This window comes from Ammodytes marinus (genome assembly GCF_949987685.1).
Source record: "Ammodytes marinus genome assembly, chromosome: 17".
Classification (NCBI taxonomy): domain Eukaryota; kingdom Metazoa; phylum Chordata; class Actinopteri; order Uranoscopiformes; family Ammodytidae; genus Ammodytes; species Ammodytes marinus.
In genome coordinates, this window is record NC_137221.1 from 25,517,187 (window position 1) to 25,539,718 (window position 22,532).

At 42.9% G+C, this 22,532-nt stretch overlaps 1 protein-coding gene across 1 annotated transcript in view; it reads left to right on the forward strand.

Annotated features, from left to right (window-relative positions):
- The first annotated feature begins 537 nt into the window (after positions 1-537).
- The window catches only part of glcci1a (glucocorticoid induced 1a), a 23,322-nt gene continuing 1,327 nt past the window's right edge, over positions 538-22,532 (forward strand). The window contains exons 1-8 of the mRNA XM_080045775.1: positions 538-1,218; positions 4,516-4,673; positions 10,817-10,906; positions 15,847-15,984; positions 16,898-17,050; positions 17,348-17,558; positions 17,804-17,924; positions 20,217-22,532. The exon at positions 20,217-22,532 is cut by the window's right edge and continues 1,327 nt beyond it. Of these exons, the coding sequence (XP_079901901.1) occupies positions 861-1,218; positions 4,516-4,673; positions 10,817-10,906; positions 15,847-15,984; positions 16,898-17,050; positions 17,348-17,558; positions 17,804-17,924; positions 20,217-20,448 (1,461 nt within the window). The 5' untranslated portion in view covers positions 538-860 and the 3' untranslated portion in view covers positions 20,449-22,532. The remainder of the gene's footprint in view (positions 1,219-4,515; positions 4,674-10,816; positions 10,907-15,846; positions 15,985-16,897; positions 17,051-17,347; positions 17,559-17,803; positions 17,925-20,216) is intronic.

The following is a 22,532-nucleotide window of genomic DNA, read 5'->3' on the forward strand; positions in this document are numbered from 1 at the left end:
GTTACCTCTTCCTATAGGCCTACATGAATGCATTCCTCTCTCCATTTTTAATGAACAAGGAGCATAACCTTATTTCTGAGGCTAATTGTAGAATATCATGTTCGTATTTCAACTGTTTATTTTCATTCCATGGAATTTAAATTCCACAGTGTTGATCCCTGTTAGGCCTATACACATTTACGTTTTTAATGTTTTGTCTGAAAAAATGTTTTAATGATCTGATATAAAACGAGAAAAAAAGATCAATAATTTACTATTATACACTGGAGGTTACAATGTTTTATCATGTTTATACTTATTAAGATTATGACTCAGTGGTCACCAACCAATAGCAGACCCTGAAATCACTTCTGGTTAACCTGCCGCTCATTCCCATTGGTGAAAGCTTCCACATATCCAATTAACAACTCAGTGAGTGATCCAGGAAGTTGTCGATAACCAATCAGAAAGTGGTCGTAGTTATTTGGTCCCGCCCATGGTCCAACCTCTTCTCCAAGTATTTGTACGTCTTGGAAATGTCAGTAGTCAGAAGGAGAAAGACAGCGATGACCAGTGACAATTTAGTAACGCGGTAATAACTACTTTTATGCACATTTATCCAGTGTGCTGTTGAGTTGTAAATGTAAAGTGTTTTGGGACGTCTCTAATTTTAACTTCAGACACTTTGGAAACTTTCTGGCAAAGTGTGTTCCAATGGATAGCGTATTAGATGTCGTATGCTGAAAAACAAAACAGTTAACCTAGGTCTTGAGCTAGTTTACAGGTCAGGACCTTGTACTTTTACCACCCATAGTGTTGTTACATAAACAACTTTATCAACGGGACGGGGCTGCAACTTTATCAACGGGACGGGGCTGATTATGTCAGCGTCCACAGCAGATGCCAGCTCAGCCGAGCATCGGGTTAAAGCCAGCGGCTCTCCGACAGCCTGTAGCAATCCCATCGCCAGCAGCACTGCGGTCCGCTTGCAGCCTGTCCGAGCCACGGTGCCGTACCAGCTTTACCGTGGAAACCAGCAGCAGCACAGCCCAACCCGCTCCGTTTCCTCCGCCTTCTCAGTCGCTGGGAGCAACACAGGACCGACGACGTCCCGTTGCTCCAGTCCCGCCAACCCCGGTGGAAGCGGCTCGGACGGTAGGCTGGTGCCCAGGCAGAGGCTCTCACCACCGGACAACAGGAGCTCACCTGAACGCCCTCCCTACTCGCCTCTTTCCAAAGGTAAAGCCAATAAAGTTCACCCGATATGCTCCCATCATCGTTCAGATAGCTCGGTGCTAACCTGTGCTAGGTGTCGTTCTGTCTAACCGTCTCGCCACACTCGCTTCGGATATCTGTCAATTTAATGACTTCCGCGATAAATTAACACTAAAAGTGCATTTAAAAATGACATCGAATTTGTTTCCAAACAATGACATGATAGTCTTATTTTCGGCGTACTTTCAGTCTCCCACCTCTCACTACATTAAAATAAAATCTAAATTTGTATTTTTTTCTTTAAGCATGTACGCCATCGTCCGCCACGTTGTTTTGGAGAGATACGCAAGTGGAAAATAGGCGAAGCAGCTTAAAAATATAACATTTTAATTCCAATGAGCTCACTTTTGGAAATAAAACGTACTCCGAACTGTGAAGCGGACTGTCATTAATTAAACAGGTGTATGAGATCTTTTAAAGAGCCATTTAAACTTTACAAATAAGCAAAACAACCTAAAACTGCCAAGTGTTCCATGGGAAGATTCGTTTTAGCGAGCCGTTCTCTGTAACTACGAACGAACTACCCATCTCGGGAGGAGATGCTAAGCTATAGTGGCTAGCTTTCTAATGGGGTCATAATAATACATTGTATTTGATGCTTGACAATTAAGACTTCGACATGACACATTTAATCGCTGTATTTTCACAATAGGTCGCATAACCATGTTATATAGACTCATAATAAAAAACATTTTTTTTAGTTGGTTAAAATCAGTGTGTTAGACAGACGATTGACGCAGAATCATTTAAAACTAGCTAATGCATTTGTTATTACATTACATTGGCACTTGCTTCAAGGAGATACACATGACATGTCAGGCTATGGATGTGTGAGTGTGGCGGGGATGATGCAGCTACTCTGTCGTAGATAAACAGGGCTCACTGTCTGCTCTATGATACGGATGATTATCCACATTTTCGATCGTGTGAACACTATAACGCTTCTTATTAATTCGTTACATTGAGGTTGTTCATCGTCATTGAAACCGAAAGCAATTATGTCATCAACTGGTATGGCTCCTATGGGGCCTAGTACTGACTCAGTGAGACAGACACCCAGCCTTTCTGGGCAAGCAGGCCAGCCTATGTATGCAACTTCATGCATACCACTGGGCAAACTGAATAAAAAGGAGAATGATCTTTATAATAGGCCCATGATCCATCCAATTTCCAGAAAATATGGTGTTTGTGCAATCCAGCCAAAATAGAGCATCAGTCATTCCTACTGCAAGGAAACTATTTTGTGAAGAGATGACGGCTCTAATGTTTCACATCTGTTCTGGTATAAGATATTACAGCATATTGTATGCACTTGACGTTGCATCTTCCACTGTAAGCTATCATCATTGTAGTAGTGGTGTATCCAGGTCATTTTGTTGAGGATGGCATGCTTCAAAACCAGGGTGGCAATGTGAACGATAACCGTTGTAGTGTCATCCCACACCAATGCTGCAGTTCCCCTCAGTTTGTGCGGGTCTGTGGTGGTTACACTCCCCACACACGCTATAGCCTCACGGTGACAGAGACGTGCATGAATGTCATTTAATTGCGACTGTCCTGCTTGCAGACGCACGGAGCACAATAGAAAGTTATTTGTCCAACATATAGCTGACAGTCAGGGCGAACCCACAAAGCCCAATGTGTAAATCATGTTTTAAAATAAATTCTACTGTATACACTCACCGGCCACTTTATTAGGTACAGGCTAGCGGATAATTTTCTTGTTAACACATACAACTTATCAGTCAATTAAATGGCAGCAACTCAATGTATTTAGGCATGTAGACCTGGAAAGGACAACTTATTGAAGTTCAAACCAAGCATGATAATGGGGAAGAAAGAGGGTTTAAGTGACTTTGAACATGGCAATGGCAATGACCAGAAGGGCTGGTCTGAGTATTTCAGAAACTGCTGATCTACTGGTATTTTCACGCACAACCATCTCTAGGGTTTACAGAGAATGTGAAGAGGTGTGAAGAGGTGTTACAGTAGAAAGTCTGCGTGATGAGGAAGGAGGAAGCCCATTGTTCCTCTGATACTCTTTGGTACATTGTTGAGCTACTTACGGCATTAACACACAGTATTTGGAAGATCAGACGGGCCAAGTCTAATTTAGTCCCATGAGTGCACCTTCAAATCCTGTGGATTTATAGAGTGCCTATCTCTGCCCCCTCTACCTTGTTTAATTAAGGATTCTCTATTGTTGGACCTGAAGCCAATACTCCAGATTACAACAGGAATATTGACTAAACAAGGCTAATAAGAAGAAGAAGAAGAAGAAGAAGAAGAAGAAGAAGAAGAAGAAGAAGAAGAAGAAGGTGGTTTAGGTCATTAGTCCTTTGCCTTTAGAGCATGACTGTGTGTTAAGTACTGTTAAACGTGTCTCATGCAGTATGTTTCTGCAGACCACGCTGTGTTTCTGGACCTGTACTCATAGTTATATTGATGAAAGAGGTTGGATATCAATGAATCAGTGCATTTTTCCATCACGGGTATCAGCATTTAGAGACACTTGCACGGTAAATCCTTTTTAAGTAATCACATAGACACACTCAATTTCACTTGCATTATGGAAGTAAGGTGTATTGAATTAGCTCCCTAGTTATAGGCTATACAATCTGCTAGCATCAGTTGTTATTTGAGCCTAGACAATTGGCGGTCACAAGCTTAAATGAGAAGTTGCTGTTTACCTCGGACTGAATCTTGACAAATTTCAAGTGCTGAAAATATTTGAGTATCTCTTCTCATTCTGAAAAAATATCCAAATGTCATGCCTAGGGTCTGTAAATAGGTTGATTTGAAAACCAAGCCAAAGGGGCCAATAGATTAAGAGTACTAAACTGATCGTACATTTACTTTACACACACACACACACACACACACACACACACACACACACACACACACACACACACACACACACACACACACACACACACAAGCACACACAGTATGATGCAAAGGACAGACCTCTCAGGTCAGGGTTGAAGCCAGCAGCAGTGCCTTAGCTTTCAGAGTGGTGGACTAGCTATTAGCTCTTCATCACTTTGTGTCTACTGTTTGGTGCTGGGGTGGTAATGTGTAGAGGGAATCTATCAGGGCTTAGCAGGAGGCTGCAATTTTTTTGGCCACGTGAAATCTGTATTGTAAAAAACCCAAACAATGAGTCGTTAGAATAAGCAAAAAAGAAGGTGGTAGTTCCCTGGTCCATGGCACAGAGGTATTCATTGTCTTTTGCTTTCTTGTCTTTCCTCTGTGCAGTTGAAAGGACCAAACCCCAGCAGCAGCAGGTGCGGAGCTCGGGGGCCATCTGGCGGACTTCATCCCTGGGCACTATCACTGGGCCCTACCTCACCGGGCAGTGGCCTCGTGACCCCCATGTTCACTACCCATCTTGTATGAAAGATAAATCCACACAGGTAACAACACAACTCACACATTTCCCTTCATGTGTCATGCTTGGTCAGAGATCAATGCCTCGTTTCCACCGAGTAGAGCGGGTCGGAGCGGTTCGGTCCGGTTATTTTGGCTTTCCATTTGCCAAAAGTTGGTTAGGGTACGGATATAAGCGAGCCTAACCGCTCCAAGCCGCTCCCATTTTTGGTACTCCTCCGTTGGGGTACCAGCTGCCTGAAAGGGTGCCTAAGGTGGAGCTACACATGCCGTCCGTTGGTTGGTCGAAAGAATAATTTCCGCCGTGTGTAGACACCTCTGCAACAGTGAAGAGAGCCTTGTGTTTTGGCGAAAAATGTGAGCACAGCACTGTTTATTGTGTGGGGATTTTCCTCGTCATTAAATTAATCAGTGGGCTACACTGTGTCCCACTGCTACGATGTCATGTAGCTGCCGCAGCCAGCGCTGTTCGCTCACTCTCTCTGTCGGCTTGCACCGAGCCGTCTCTGTGCATTTACCGGCGTAATACGCTCACAACACGGGGGGAATAAATAAAGAAGCGGCTGGTTTGACCAAGCAAAAACGAGAGACCGCTGGCTTGACCGCAGTTGTTCCACAGCCCAATAGTTTTACCCAGATTCTGGCGGCGGCTATCGTCGTCCAGCCTAAACCGCGCCCTACCAGTAAGGGTAGGGTCGGTGGTGGAAACAACACCGAGATTCTTAAAAGTGAGCTGTCCCGCTCGGAGCCGCTCCGACCCGAGTCATGTTGCATTTGTGCGACAGCCAGAAGAGAAGGAAGGGGTATTTATTTATTATAGTTTAGACAATGGGGCAGTTGATGGATTATTTTGCCTGTTATTGTAGTATCTAACTAATGCAGTTTTTTCCATTACGAAGTACCCGCTCTTCCTTTTCTGGAGGTTGTTTTCCATAGAGTACCAATGATAGCACTGCCTCTGTGTAGCTAGTTGTCAAAGCACCGTGTGCGACTAACATTAGTGTGTATGTGTTGCTACTCAGTTTTCATCTGGCGATTACGGTCACTTAACCACTCAGAGAAACGTGCCCAGTCATAGCAGGCATTGTTTTTTAACACATAACATTAACCAGTTATACATCACCGTTAAGTCCCTGGAAACTTCATTATAGAACAGAAAGGTAGACTGTGGCTCAGGTGGTAGAGCGGGTCGGCAAATGATCCAAGGGTTGTCGGTTCGATCCCCGCCCTGCCACCTGTGTCATGGTTGTTGTGTCCTTGGGCAAGACACTTCACCCACCCTGCCTCGTGTGAATGCAGAGTTATGGCAGGGGGACGCAGATGAATATGTGAAAAAAATAAAATAAAAAATGTAGTTTGTGTTTTTGATATTAACATCATATTAAGCAAATGTAACTTATCATACAAAAAAAAAGAATACAGTGTGTTGGTCTAGAATAGTTAATAGCCTAATAATTGAATCAGATCATCTGGGAGATAATCCGAGGTTAACTGATCACGTGATGTCACGTTCACGTCCTAGCACAGTGTGTATTGAGTTTATTTAAAAACATTTGGAAATGGGGCTGCCTTCAGTTTCCCATGCACTGTGTATAGTCTATAGCCTATTTCAGCCTCGTCTGTGGAAATAAAGATAGCTGGACAAGAGTTCTTCTGCTTCGTTCCTCTCAATGCATTTAAATGCATTCATTATATTACAGAGAGTTAAAGAAAAAGAGCTCCAAGCCCAACCCAGAGGACCCTGCATAATATTTTATTACTATTTTCACCCTGCAGGACATTGGAGGCACGAGCGAAAAACACCGGGGGTGTGAAGGACATTTAACAATACTCAAATATTTGGGCAAGTCTGTCTGCCTATCTTTCTCACTCTGCTCAGTCACTACTATCCATGCTTAAAGGAAGCAGGATTCAACCACTGGATTAAGATGTTCAAATGTATTTTAAAAAAGCAAAACGAAAACATACTTAGATAAAGATGTTAAAATGGTTAAAAAAAAAAAGGTTAAAAAAACGCAGATCTTTCAAAACACACAGGGATTTAGAACTTTTTTTTTGGGGAGGGGGGGGGGGGCTCAGCTGAAATTTGTTCTCTGATAGGCCTTTCACACCAAAATGAACCAAGAGTCAGTTCCAGGCTGGTGTTGGGGTCAGTTCAAAACTGGTTACAGCCTTATCCCAGTTATGAACCGGTTGGTTTCACATCGACCGGAGACAGCCATGGAGCCGGCAAGAGAGCAACGTCATGACGTCACTGTAAACGTGTGTGTACGTCACCCGACGCCGCTGCTCTTGTGGCTATCGCTAAAGCTACCGCTAGCTTTAAGCACAACAACAGCGGCGAATACGTCTTATTTTTACACTTGTTGGCTCTCGCTTTGCTTTCTTAAGCAAACAGGACCCATACAGCGTATTCTCGCCGGTCAATTTGATCGCTACGTTCGGTAATTATGTTATGTTTACGTCTCGTAGTAGCGGTGTTTTTAAATATGGCGGGCATGAGGTTTGAGTTGCTCTGGTTGGTCAGGATAATCCCTCCCCCAACCGTTCGCGCAAGCAGTTCTTATCAAACCCTGCTCAATCCTGGGGTATGAGTTCCCCCGGTTTTTACGGCCCGGAGCAGGCTCCCTGGCGGTGTGAAACCAAAACACTGGCTCTAACTCCGAACAAGCCCAGAACTAGCTCCGATTTTGCGGCGGTGTGAAAGGCCTATGAGGGGGGGCTCACTCTCACACTTTGAAAACCCCTGATGAATTGGTTTGCAAATGACATGGGCTGGTCATTGGTTCCTTCATAAACCCAAGGCTATATGTACTAAGGTGTTTGCTTCAGTGTTTCATATGCAGCAGGACTCTCTCTGTCATTAGTCTTTACTCATAGCATCATTGTTTGTGTGCAGTAGTTCCTCTTATGATGAATGCTCTTCCTGTACTTGCGTAATGACCTTCCTAAAGGCTGTAGAGCTGCTCCCCAGGGGTGTGCCATCTGAGTCTGACTGCGTGAGTCACCAGTGTCGGCCTTTATGCGTCACATAGCTACCAGCTCTGGACGTATGAGGATAAAGTCAAGAAATCAGAGTATCATATCATTTTATTTCTTCGCAAATAAAATTGGATGCTTCTGGTGATGTCACGAGCACGCACGCACACACCATTGTGGTAATGTTGAGCTTGATCTGTGCCCACACCTTCCTGCCCAGTGCTCCTCTCATGCTGTTGCCCCTCAGATGATACATCCTGTGTGGTCCACGTTGTGTGACATTCACCACCTACGCGCCTGTGGAGCTTCAAAAGCCAGATGAACTCTTTGCTCCTAGCTAGCTAGCTTGCTTGCTTTCTTTTATTAACTCTTGAAGTGACACTAATGCATCATGCTATAAAAAGTGTGCTTCCGATGTTTGACAGATTTTTGTATAGGGGAGAACGGGGTAATCTGAGCCACTTTTTACATTTGCTCCCCTCCAAGCGAGCTAAAATGATTTATCACTCAAATTTACACAGTTCCCATTAATTCAGGATGTTTCCTAGAAATGGGCATTAGCAGTTTTTTTTCAAGACAAAGGGCAGTGAAAATATGATTGTTTTAAAAAAAGTTGTCATGTGGCTCACTTTACCCCAGCTGTGGGGTAAACTGAGACAGACCAGAAAAATCAAGGGGGTAAAGTGAACCAGCTCGGGGTAAACTGATCCACTTACTTTTTCCACTCTGAAACTACCATAACATCACATATTGTAACAGTTAGAATCCTGAAAGCTAGCCACACATTCCAGAACTAATGTCAGACTAGTAAAAGAATGATGGGGTTTGGTCAATTAAAGGCCTACTTCACCGGTTTGAATATGAAGGTGTATTGAATTCTGAGATCCTATGTAGTATAAATGTGCAAAAAAAATTAAAATCGGTTCATCCTAGCCTGAGAAAAGGCAGAAAGAGTGTTTTTTTTAACCCTATATTTCTCTTTCTCGTGACATCACAGAAAGAGAAATACAGGGTTTAAAAAAAAACGTACTTTGTAAATATTACTGTGATGTCACAGTAAAAGACATCACAGTAATATTTACAAAGTACGTTTTTTTTAACCCTATATTTCTCTTTCTGTGATGTCACGAGAAAGAGAAATATAGGGTTAAAAAAAACACTCTTTCTGCCTTTTCTCAGGCTAGGATGAACCGATTTAATTTTTTTTCGCACATTTATACTACATAGGATCTCAGAATTCAATACACCTTCATATTCAAACCGGTGAAGTAGGCCTTTAAGCAAAGCAAATTTTGTAAACTCTTGAAAGTAACTCTGAACAAAATCAAATACAACATATTATAATTCAAAAGGTTTTAATAAGATTCAAATGAAAGATAGAACCAGTTAGATTAGAACACAGTCTGGGGGTCAGAACACAGGACCCTTAGAGCCAGCTTGTGTCTGGGGGTCAAAGCATAGGAAAATCAGAACCAGCGAGAGCAGCCTGGGACTCAGAACACAGGAGAAGACCCAACTGGATTATAACATCAGCCTGTCATACTCTACAACCAGGCCTACTCTACATTCCAGCCCTGAAGGTTACAGGGAAAGATGAGAAGGTGCTCTTTCCGTGTGGTTGCCCCAGGTCGTCTTCCTGGTGTATTTCCTTGGCATGATGGCTTTTCTACAATGTGTATGACATTAAAATAAAACATATGTTATGTAATATTACATTAAAATATGTTTAAGACTAAAGTTAACTTGTGCGTCATGGTGGGGGAAAGTGAGACAGTGCCTCACTTTCCCCCACAGCATTTGGCTCACTTTCCCCCACCACCACAATTTGAGAAAAAACTACCTCTCTTAGCATTTCAGGCTAATCTTTAGCTAATATCATCACATGGTTTTTATATGTTGGTAGTTCATCAACACGTATGATAGAAGTTTTTCTACGTGAATACATTTGCTTTGGCACAACAGTTGATTAAGTTGACAGCAAGAACATTTACATGCAAAATACCTATTTTGGTGAAATAAACATGCTTACCACAGCACCATGAGGTCCTCTCTTTCAGGGCCATGAGGAAATTAGAGGGTCTTGAAAACATATATCTCACATGACCAAAAATGTTTTCCGTTGCCTAGATACAGGGGGTGGCTCAGATTACCCGATGCCTCAGATTCCCCCGTTCTCCCCTATATACATTCAATACACAGTATATACAGGAAAATGTTCCCCTTTATAATCCTGCTCTTATCCAACCTGCTAACCTAAACGCATTACATAACAAAAGACGACAACAAACAGATGACTATGTTTTAAAGGTAACATAGCTTAGCATTTTGAACGTGAAAATTAGCTAAGATAATTTTCACGTTCAAAATTAGGGATGGGGTCGATCCGATCCAATATTGGTATCGCGTCCGATATGGCTGCAATCTACGTATCCGTTATCGGACTAACCAAATTATTTCAACAATGAAATAAATTAAATTTTAAGACCGCAGTGAGGGGTTCCCACCTTCCCCAACTACACGCAACATGCTCCATAATGTTTTTTACCCCTCATTTCTCTACTGATATCACCCGCGCAAACAATGAGACATCTTTGTTGTATGCTGTTAGATATGACTATATATAGTCTCACACTTTTTTCATTCCACTATAACCTGCTTTTATCTTGCACTATTTGTACCCTTTTCCATCTTGTGCTAGCCACATGCAATTTCTAATATGTTGTACATTGACAAGATTGCTTATAAAATATTTGCCTTTGATCTTCACAAAATTCTAACCACACACGCATCCCAACATGGACATGTAGTTGCACTGCACATATCCACGGGTAAGGACTAGTAATAATAGATGAGTGAAAATAATAAGTGAGTGATTATGCATATTGAAGGATATTGTATCCAATTTCTGTGTCATAACTCATAATACTTTATACTTTTCTACATTTCAGAGACACAATTCAATAAATGTATCTTACAGTTATAATATATAAGATTGTACATTACAAAATCATGATGATTGTGTAAAATACAACTTGTGAAATATTAAAAAGGTGATTCAGTGTTTGTGTCCATACATTCATTTATCTTTACCAACATTTGTGAAGAGTCATAGTGAGACCATTGTTTAACAACATGTCCTACTAAGCACTTGTGCTCATAGTAATGTGAAGATGTGCTTTTGTATTGCTAGACTCCTGGATGTTGGAGTGAGGAAACAGGAGAGAAGAGGAGCCCCCACCAGCGCTCTGCTTCCTGGGGCAGCGCCGACCAGCTCAAAGAGGCATGACACTAATATCAATACAAATACACACACTGTGGCCATCAGTGCACTCATTTGAGGATGTTTGGGGGAGACATCGCTGTATGACAAGTCAGCCTTGTACTGTTGCAGAGGGGGCCAGCAGAAAAATAACATACAGCCCTGGAAAAAATTAAGAGACCAGTCTGGATTTTTCTTAAATCTTTATCTCTACATTACTTATTGAAAATGGTCTGAATGGCAATATTTTTATTATGAATTTGGTAGAAATGTTTCCAGTAGTTTATATTATAAATCAAAATGTTAATTTTACTCAAACATATGCCTCTAAAGAGTAAAACAAGAGACACTGAAAAATTGGAGTGGTCTCTTAATTTTTTCCGGAGCTGTGTAGTGTGACTTTCTCATACTAAAATGTGAGTCTTTTGAACTTTTCCCCTGATGCTTGGAATACCTTTTGAAAGGCATCTCTGTCAGACTATGAATTTGGTCGGAGCAAAGTGTGGGTTGCAATACTTCTTTTGTTTATTTAAAAAAAAATCTAAGTCATCTCTTGGTGGCTTGCTTTGTTGAAAATGGCTGAGGACAATCGTGGTGGGTTTGGTCTGGTCTCTTTATGGTGCTGATGGTGTACAGCATAGACAGACAGACAGACAGACAGAGAGACAGACAGTTTAGGCGCTCTCAGCTCAACCCTGCTCCTACTCACAGCAGCAGGGACGTGGCAGATATCGCTATCTCACTCCTAACTACTCACTTCCCCACTTTGAAACGGCCATAAACCCCGCTGCAATTTATGGAGAGCCAAGCACCAGCTGTCTGCAGCACATGCAACAATCAGGGCCGTGCCGGATGACAACTCTAATGTTCACACACAGGCACCATGCTGAGTTACTGGGGCTCCACACATGGCAATAGAAGCTACAAGGAGCATAGAAGAGAAGGGGCAGGCTGTCTAAGCAGTGCAGCTGCTTTACAGCTACATACGGGATATTCATTGTGCATAATCTAAAACTTATCTGTCTTATCCTGCCGCTATCTGAATGTCAGAGTACACACAGATGTGTTGTAGTTGGTGTATATTCAGGGTGTATTCACACATGCCGTGTTTAGTTCGGTTGAAACAAACTCAGGTGCACTTCCGCCTTCGGTGCGCATCTTTCAGGCAGGTGTGAATACAGCAATCGCACTCGGGGGCGGACCAAACAAACGCTCCGAGACCCAGCTGAAGAGGTAGTCTCGGTCCGTTTCCAAACGCACTCTGCTGCAGTTCGTTTGTGGTCTGGTCCAGACTCAATCCGACCCAAATGCAGGAGGCACTGTGCCTTTTCTTTCTTTTCTTTTTTAATAAATGGCCGTCAGCTTCACATTGTGGGAAAGTGTTGTTGTCGCCATTGTTAGGACGATAAGTTGTGGTTTGACCGGGAGCCCTGAACAATATATTACATTTGATCGAGAGGACGCGTAAAAATGCTGAATGTGTTCAGCGATCAGATGAAGGAGAGTGGAGCGTCTCCCGCACAGTGACAACAGGTTCACGCTGCACAAGAGTGTTTTTATTTGTTTTATTATGTACGAGACCGTCAATACTATCCCCGTGTCAGTTTGGAGCTGAGCTGCGCCGAACTGACACCCAGCTGATACCCAGCTTAATCAGCTGAGTGTCTCACATCGTAGGCTACAAGCCACATAACGTGGCATTGTCATAGGGCTACATATTATAACCATATGAAACAACAATACTTTAATGTTTTTCTTCTTTATTTATAGGCTAGATGTAGGCCTTTTTATTATTTTTAACCCCATATTATATCAATGATATATTTTGCAGTTTTTACTTTGTGCTTCCTGCTTCTCTCCACCCCAGAATGTCTGTCCAATGAATGAATGACCTCAGATCACGTGTGGTTTTGCTTAGTAATGCTGGTTCACTTGCAAAAGGTCCAATATGAAAGTGGACCACACCAAACAAAAAAAATCTAAACTCTATTTGGTCTGGACCAAAGCAAGTGAACTAGCGGACTTTCCCAGTGTGAATACACCCTTAGTCCACGCAAGCTGAAGAAAGTGACATCTAGTGCCCTCTATGGGCATGTGGACATCAGTATAAGCACTTACTCAGGTTCGCCTGCTTTGCCATGCCATCTCTCGTTTTTATTTTGTTTTAAATATCCACGGCCGACTCACTCCACTTGCAGTAAAACCTTAAGGTGCGCTTGCAGACTGAAGGCCTGGTGAAAGGAAAAGGTGTGGGACTGCACCGTGGAACTGGTTCGTTGGCCCAAATCTAGGGCTCACATAGCAGGCGTTTGACACAGAGGCTGCATTGATAAGTAGTGCATATGTTGTGCCAGTATCAGGCCTGTGTGAGGGAACATGTCTGGACATGTTTTTGGAGCACTAGGAATTCAGGTGAAGAGGTTTTAACAAGGTTACATTTTATAATCATCCGCCTCTGGATTTTGCCTCATTGGCTTTAGGGACGGAATAAGGCCTTGTCCATGCATGTAAGCATATTTTGAAGATTTGAAGAGATTGAAGAGTTTTGGTCTCTCGTCGACACACAATTTGAGTTCAATAAATAAATGTATGATTTTTAAAAAGGCCTTCCGAGGTGCTGGAGTGTTAAACTCTAGTGTGTACTTTGTATCTGCCTTCCAGTGTAATAAGCATGCACCTGAAAGAAAAAAAATGGTAGACTACTTGTTTATTATAATAATAATAATATTAATAATATTATTAATAATAATAGCTTTGTATAGCTCCTTTCAAGAAACCCAAGGACGCTTCACAATAGTACAGGAGGAGGAAAAGAAAATAGTAACACAAGCAATGGCTGAAAAATAAATGGAAAAAACACACTAGAAACTGGTGGCTTCAATAAATGGGACAAAGTTAACAGAGGCCAAAGGCCTTATTAAAGCGATGGTGCTTAATAAGTTTTTTTGAAAGTGTCCACAGGATTTTGGCAGGGAGAGAGTTCCAGAGGGTAGGGGGCTACGACGCTGAAGGCTCTGCTGCCAAAGGCTTGGAGTTTGGTCTGGGGGGTTGAGAGCAGACACGTGTCAGAGGACCGCACGTCTATTACGTTAGGTTTTCCCTGCCAGGGCTTTTTGTAAAAAGTGTCAAATAACTATGAATAAATAAGTAATTTGCTACTTTTGTTTGTGTGACATAATGAAAAGTTAAACCTTGGTGTTGTTATGCCATCACTTTGGCGATAGGCAAAGGACAGAGACATTAACCCTGCGTTCCCCATACTTCCCTACTATTTAGTATGCCAGTAAAAGATTGAGGATGTCCCAATACATGCACGTCAATTGTAGTATGCTGAAAATACATAAATGCCCCACTAACTCCAATAGCATTTTGGAGTATTCATCTTTATTCTTGTCATTTCTCGACATAATGAAAAAAAGATCTTCCTTATCTGATTTTTTTTCTCTCCTGTGGCCCTAAAACTCTTCTGTACTTTAGTATGTAGTGTAGTAAAAAGAAAAAGTATGTGATTTGAAACAGGGTATGTTTTCGGGATGTCTGTATGTCTGTATGTCCGGCCGGGCCATTCTAGTGAACCCGATATCTCATGAACGCTTCAAGGGGTATTCTTTACAGTTTGCACAAATGTCCACTCTGACTGTAGGATGAACTGATTTGATTTGTAGGGTCAATGTCAAGGTCACTGACCTCAAATCCTATCAGCACAATATTTTAAGAATGCATTGAGTTTTTTTTGTAAAATTTTGCACATACTCACACTTAGACTCTAGAGTGAAGTGAACTGATTTAGATTTTGAAAGTGAAAGAGTACTTCAACCTTTGTCAGGTCTCAGTGACCTTGTACCATGTTTCTTAGGAGCTTTACCTTCTTTAAAGCATTGCCTACTACCAATGGACTCTCGCCATTAGGAGGTTATATGCCTCACAGAAGCATACAACCTCCAGGCAGTTAGTTGGAGTGGAGTAATCAGACTTCTGGCCAATCTCAGATCTTTTGGGTATTAAGTTCACCACAGTTTTTGCAGCGGTGTGAAAGGCCAAAGTTATGCCTTTCACACCGCCGCAAAATCGGAGCCGGTTCCGGGCTAGTTCGGAGCTAGAGCCAGTGTTTTGGTTTCACAACGCCAGAGAACCGGCTCCGGCCTGTAAAAACCAGTTCAACTCCAACCCCAGGATTGAACTCGGCTTGAGGTAAGAACTGCCTGCACCAGCGGCCGGGGGAGGGATTATCCTGACCAACCAGACCAACTCAAACCTCATGCCCGCCATGTTTAAAAACACCGCTACTAAGAGACGTAAACATAACATAATTACCGAACGTAGCGATCAAATTGACCGGCGAAAATACGCTGTATGGGTCCTGTTTGCAAAGTGAGAGCCAACATGTGTAAAAATAAGACGTATTCGCCGCTGTTGATGTGCTTAAAGCTAGCGGTAGCTTTAGCGTTAGCCACAAGAGCAGCGGCGTCAGGCGACGTACACATACGTTTACAGTGACGTCATGATGTTGCTCTCTTGCCGGCTCCATGGCTGGCTCTGGTTGTTGTGAAACCAACCGGTTCATAACTGGGATAAGGCTGTAACCAGTTTTGAACTGGCCCCAGCACCAGCCCAGAACTGGCTCATGGTTCTTTTTGGTGTGAAAGGCCTGATGCTATTCTAAAGAACTGGTTAATGAATGGTCTTTAAAGATTACATTTTGGCATTTTTAAGCTTTATTAGACAGTACAGAGTTGATATGGGGAGACAGAGAGAGAGGGGGGATGACCTGCAGTAAAGGTCCATGGGTCGGATTTGAACCTGCAACGAAGGCCAGAGCCAATATGGTATGTGCTATATCCACTACGCCACCGGATCACCCCGAATTAATGGTCTTTATACTGGGAGCAGCAGCAGAAAGTAGTGTTTAGTGTTTAACAGTTCTTGTAAGTCCCTTGTGTCTCCTGTGTATGTGTCTCCAGATAGTCAAGCTCCGGCAGCAGCTCCAGCGCAGTAAACAAGGAGGACGCCACAGCAAAGACAAGGAGCGCCTGTCCCCGCCGCAGTACAACACCGTCACCCACACACCCAACCACACCTCACCAAGCAGCCACACTCAGGTAGAGATGGATAATACTGTGAACATGGGCACATTGTGTAAAGGGATACTTACTAGGGTTGTAACCATTCTCCAAATTCTCGATTTGATCTCAGATGTATTTATTCATGTATGTTTTAAGCACAGACGACTGTGCAAGTTTAGAATAGTCTAGTATAGGATATAATAATACAATGATAATTAATTTAATGTTTTAATTATTATTTCAAAAGATGGTCTACATTGTGTCATGTGTGATATAATCACTATTGGAATGAAAGTGTCAACAAACAAAAGGAAGTCCTATAGGATAGCTGCCATCCTGCTACAACACAACTGATTCTAATCATCAACTTGTTCTAAACCCCTGAAGCTGCTTGATAACAAGTCTGTCCATATAAGATGCAATCCTCAACTAAATTGAAATACCTTCCATTTTGAGAGGTTGAGATCCTGACAGCCCTAGTACTTCCAGTACGTAGCATGGAATGGGACTAACATACATGAGCCTTTTAAAAGGTGTATGTAGAACTCCATTGAGAGGGGCGACCTTCTCAGGTGGTAGAGCGGGTCGGCCAATGATCCAAGGGTTGGTGGTTTGATTCCCGCCCTGCCACCTGTGTCATTGTTGTTGTGTCCTTGGGCAAGACACTCCACCACCTTGCCTGGTGTGAATGTGTATGACTGCTGTATGTTTGACGTGGTGGTCGGAGGGGCCTTTTGTGCGCGGAATGGCAGCCACGCTTCCGTCAGTCTGCCCCAGAGCAGCTGTGGCTACTACCGTAGTTTACCACCACTGGTATGACTGTGTGTGAATGAATGGAACCTGGAACCCTGTAAAGCGCTTTGAGTTCCTAGGAAAAAAAGCACTATATAAATCCAATCCATTATTATTATTCTTAGTTGAAAGTGGCACATCTCCTCCTCTCCTGCAGCATCTCTCCATGTCCAAGTCGGGCCAGATGCCCCTGTCCACCATCACAGTGCCAAAGCCCTCCATCTCCAGGGTCCCCAGCAGCATGGAGGGCATCAACCATGAGCTGGAGAAGGTCTTCATCAAAGACAATGGGGAGAAGGAGGAGCTCAAGGTGGGGGCTCTCTTCCATCACTTAGTTTGGCTTTGTTGGACTCCCCTTGTCTGAGCTTAGATGTAGTAATTATAATATACTTTATTTATATTGCCTTTTTTCTTAGACATGTTACAAAGTGCTTAACAAACATAAAAACCATAAACGGAGAGGAAAAGTAACCAAGCAACCTCATCAAAAAAAGAAAACAAGAAAGGCTGCATCAGACATTACTAAAATCTTTCAGAAATCAAAAGGTTTTAGAAGACGTCAGAGAGCTAGCGTGTCTGATGTGTATTGTGTTGTTGTGTGTGTCAGTCCCTGGAGGTCCCTGATGGCCGGCGGGCCCCCTTCCCCCCCCAGCAGCGCAGCAGTAGCAGCCATAGTGTGGACACTCAGACCCCCTCAGCTCCAGGACGCTCCAGCAGCTGCTCCAGCCTGTCCCCCTGCCCCTCGCCCGCATGCCCACCAGGCTCGCACGACGGCAGCCCCTACACCACCGAGGACCTGCTCTATGAAAGGGATAAAGGTACAGTGACTGGGGGGGGGATCCATCCCAGACCTGAACACATATTACTGATTCATCATTAAAGCCCCAAACCCAAGTCCAAAAAATCACGGCAACTATGTCATTTGGTCAGTTAGTTGCATGAAGGGAGTTAGGCATATTTATCAATCCAAATGATGTTGAATAATCTTTAGCAATGCTTTCATGACGCTGCCAGTGTTTGTTTCTGACTGTAACTTTCCCTTGTATCTCTGTGTTGACACTAGACAGTGGAAGCAGCTCACCACTGCCCAAGTTTGCCTCCTCACCCAAACCCAACAACAGTTACATGTTCAAGCGAGAGCCGCCCGAGGGCTGTGAGAAGATTAAAGCTTTTGAGGAGATGAGGTATACACTGTTTTACTATTAATTATTTTTCTTAACAAGATGTTTTTTTATACTTAAAGGGGTAGTTTGGATTTTTGGACATAGGGCCTGATTCCCAAGTTAGCCTAAGTGTTCTTTATCATTGGAGACAGTTTTCAACACATTTCATTCAGTCCTTCTAGTTGCAGAGTTTGCTCGTGCTAGGCTAGCGCACGGCATTGGGGTCAAATTAGCCTGCTACTAAAACAGTCTTACCTTAAAATCAATAGACTCTAAGTAATATGTCTTTATTCAATGAATGATCCCAATAAAACAAATGCAGAAAAATATTAATCAAAGACTCAAAAGATGGAAAATGACAGCTGGGTCTAGTCCTGTGTTCTGAGTCCCAGGCTGTTCTAGCTGGTTCTGATTGTTCTTTTCCCCCAGACACTAGCTGGGTCCTGTGTTCTGACCCCAAGACTGTGTTTTAATCTAACTGGTTCTATCTGTCATTTGAATGTTAATTATTGAATATGAATTATATGGTGTATTTGATCAGAGTTACTTTCAAGTGTTTAGAAAATGTTTTTCTTAATTGACCAAACCCCATGATTCTGTTATTAGTCCGACCTTAGTTTTGGAATATTTGGTTTTCAATCTAGCTGTCAGTTTCAGAGTGGAAAAAGTAAGTGGATCAGTTTACCCCCTTGATTTCTCTGGTCTGTCTCAATTTACCCCACAGCTGGGGTAAACTGAGACACAAGACAACTTTTTTTAAAACAATCATATGTTCACTTCCCTTTGTCATGAATAAATTCTGCTAATGCCCTTTTTCTAGGAAACATCCTGAATTAATGGGAAATGTGTAAATTTGACTGATAAATCTGATAAATGTATTTTAGCTCCCTTAGCAAATGTAAAAAGTGTCTCCCCGTTCTCCCCTATATTTTTTTTAAGTGAGATAAGCATTTCTTGACCCCACCCCTAAAATAATCGAAACTGACAACTGTAAAGAAACTGAATTGGAAAGCAGAACCCTATTCACTACATTGGTTAAAGGAATACGGTAACAATTATTTTAACTGTGCATGCATTTTTTTAAGAAGAAACCGACAATATCACTCATCTCTAGCTAGCACAGCTCAAATGCTGGCAGGGCAGTACACATGGGCAAACCACCGGGGGATGTTCTAGTCTGTTTACGAGTAAAGGAGCGACATAGTGCAAAAAATACAAAGCGCAACATTGCCTGGTAAACAAGTCCCACACAGGAGCGTTTAGTGATGTTTTAAAGTTTATCTTCCGACTGTCGGTGGAGGCAGGCTAAAGGCTCATTTATGCTCTACGTTACATACGCTTACGGATACGGACGGAGCCTTCTGTCCGTACTCTGCGTACATTACGTCCGTATTTCTGCACGTATCCTGCAAGCTTGCGGATGCGTACCAAACGGACAGAACGGAGCATTACTACCGAAGATCACGGGGGGCGCATAGCCAACAGTTCACTTTCACTTACTGTACATTTGTTTACAAACACAAACGAAAGACATAATACTTTAGAACATTTCTTAACTTTTGAGGAGAGGTTTTTGTGAGTTGGTACGAAATGACATACACATGTATATATCTATGAAGTTACACGGCCGGGGCACAGAGACAGACAACTACAACAGAGCAGCATGAGCGGGGATCGCACGGGGAAGAATGCCAGCTAGACGGCAGGCTGACGGCAGCAATAGAGAAGTGCCGGAGGTCTGTGCGAGACTAGTTTGTTTGACATGTCGTGATCAATGTCCTCCTCACAGACCCCCGCTGTCTATAATACAGCCTCTAGTTTAGCCTCTTCCATCGCTACGGTAGTAGGCCTATATCGCTAAAGCTGTTTCTTCCATGGACCTATTATAAAATATGTATTCCAGTTAATTCAAAGTTTGACTCTTCTTCCTATTTGAGTAACTTTTTACTCCGAGCAGCGCTGCTGCCCACTAATGGATCATTTGCTTAATGTCGATTCCAACATAAAGGACGCATGGAAGTATGAGGGCAGTGACGTATATAACGTTGTAAACGTACGTCTCTATTTACGGACGGAATTGGAGCATAAATGAGCCTTAATGCTTCCTGTTGACTCCCAGTTTTTGAGCTAAGCTAACTAGCGATGAGCGACCTTTGGCCATTTCTTCTTCAAAAATGCATTCACAGTTAAAGGAATGGTTTCTGTTACCTTGTCTTCAACCCGAACAACAAGCTTAAAAATATATATTTTTTGAACTATTCCTTTTATAATTAAAACCTCTGCTTCCTCAATGACCCTGCGTATATTTCTCAGCAGCTCCAGGCAGTCCACATCAGCCTCGGTCCCCCTCTTCTCCTGCCCCGACAAGAACAAGGTCAACTTCATCTCCACGGGCTCTGCCTTCTGCCCCGTCAGACTGCCCGGGTCCCTGCAGCTGCCCCCACAGGAGGAGCAGGGGGCCCCCACTCAGGTCTCCACCAGCACCAGCACAGAGGAGGCAGGCTCTCCCTCAGACCCCCACACAGACAGCCCCGCCATCAGCTAGATCTGGAGCTAGAGCTGGCCTCTTTGCTCCAGGATCAACCACCATGATCACCACTGACTGTCCCACCCAACCAACAACACCCCCAGTCCCTCTGCTCTGCCAGGGGGGCCTCCGTCTCTTTGTGCTGACCCCCTCCACACCCCACTATCTCTGCATGACGTAGCAACAATGTCCCCCAGTAACCACCAATGCCACAACCACAAAGACTGGCCACCGTAACGCTGTGTCCCGCTTAAGCCTCGTTTCCACTGGAGTGGTTTGGTTTGGCTCAGCACGCATTCAGTCATTGTGATTGGTTGACATAGTTTGAGTTAAACCCTTTCCGAGGTGTGTAATCACCTCGGAAAGGGTGAAGAGTTTAGAGAAAAATGTCAGCCCTCACCTCTTTGTTTATTGTGTAGTGTTCTTTGTTGAATTAATCAGCGGGCTACACTGTGTCCCACTGCTATGATGATGTCATCATAGTTATGTAGCTGCTGCGGGCACCATCGTTCAACGGCTCCAACCCGTAGACTGTATATTCTATGGCTGCAACTATCACTGTCTGGCATAAACCCCGCCTACCAAGTAAGGGTGCTCTCTGCAGTGGAAACACAGCTAGATCTAGGGTAACCGTGCCCTGTCGAACCAAACCGAACTGTGCTGCTCGGTGGAAACGAGGCAACGGTGTCCAAGCTGTCGGACCCGACGGTTAAAGGTTATCCCATGCAGAGGGAAGAATGGAGCACTATGGATGGGGGGGAGGGGCATGCATTTTAAACTGGTAGTATATTTCTGTTTAAATTATGTGTTGTTTTCTATTTCAACATTCACAGTATGAATAAGCTCTCTGAACATATAAATATATTATATATACACACACACATACATCTCTATGAAAAGAAAGAAAAATGCTTGTTTAAAAGAAAAACTAAACTGTGTATTGCTGTGTTATGTAGCGAAGAGGAAAACAAACAGCTGTACTATTCAGGATTATGTTTACACTATCCAGGTCACATTGTTACACCCCCCTCTCTTTAAAACAATACCGCAATGAGAGAAGAATTGGGCAAAGACAAAAAAAATGGCCTCCAATTGGTTGCACAGTGTCTGCATCTGGGCCCTGCTTCAGGTATTTCACAATCAAGAGTCTATATACTCAGGTAATTTGGAATGTATTGTCCATACAAATATCTGCAGCTTGAACAAAGCAGAATACATCGACTGTCCATCCATTCCCTGCTTCTTTTCTCATATAAGACTAATCATTCCTTTGTGTTAGCTAGCTATAGCTGGTTGGATACTGTATGGACCACACACACACACACTGTGTGACTGATGGTTGTTACTGGCTGTGTGTGTTAATGGAAGCATGCTGGACAGAGACACGTGTATGGTGTACAGTGGTTGTCCCTTTTATTTAAAGCCTGCAGACCATGTTGTGTGCTTGTCTCCTGAGGCTGTGGACAGTCACATAGAGACACAATCAAAGCCAAGCATGTTGGTTCTTTTCATGTGCAGATTGGAGGTATAGTGTTGCACAAACATTTTTCTGGGCTAGAAATTATTTTATATATATAATGTGTTACTCCTCATTTTTCGGAGGTGTTTTTAGCCAAAGAAGCAGTTGACTAGAGCCTGAGCGATACTTGATATCTGAGGGTCCATTGAACACAAAGAAAACAATATATTTAATGGCCACATGTTTAACTCAACCCTATCATTATTGAAGAGCATTACCTTTAAGTTAATTAAAGGTTCACTAACCAATGCCGACCAAGTTACGTTCAGAGGGGGACATTTCCTGTTTGAATATTTCTAGCAGTTGGATGCAAAATACAATTGAGTTGAATGAGAACTAATAAGTAATCAATTGGAAATCAACCCAGGTCATTCAAACAGCATAAGATAAGATATCCTGTTATCTGCATCCTCTGTAAGCTTTTTACTTTAGCTGAACAGCGGCCATAATTATTTATCAATTGTTTGTTAATTGTGTAGACATAACAGTAGCACAAGTTAAGTGTCACAAAATCAAACATAAGCAGCCAATTACCCAAACCAAAGAGGACTATCGCAGTAAACACTCTTAAGTATATTTTATT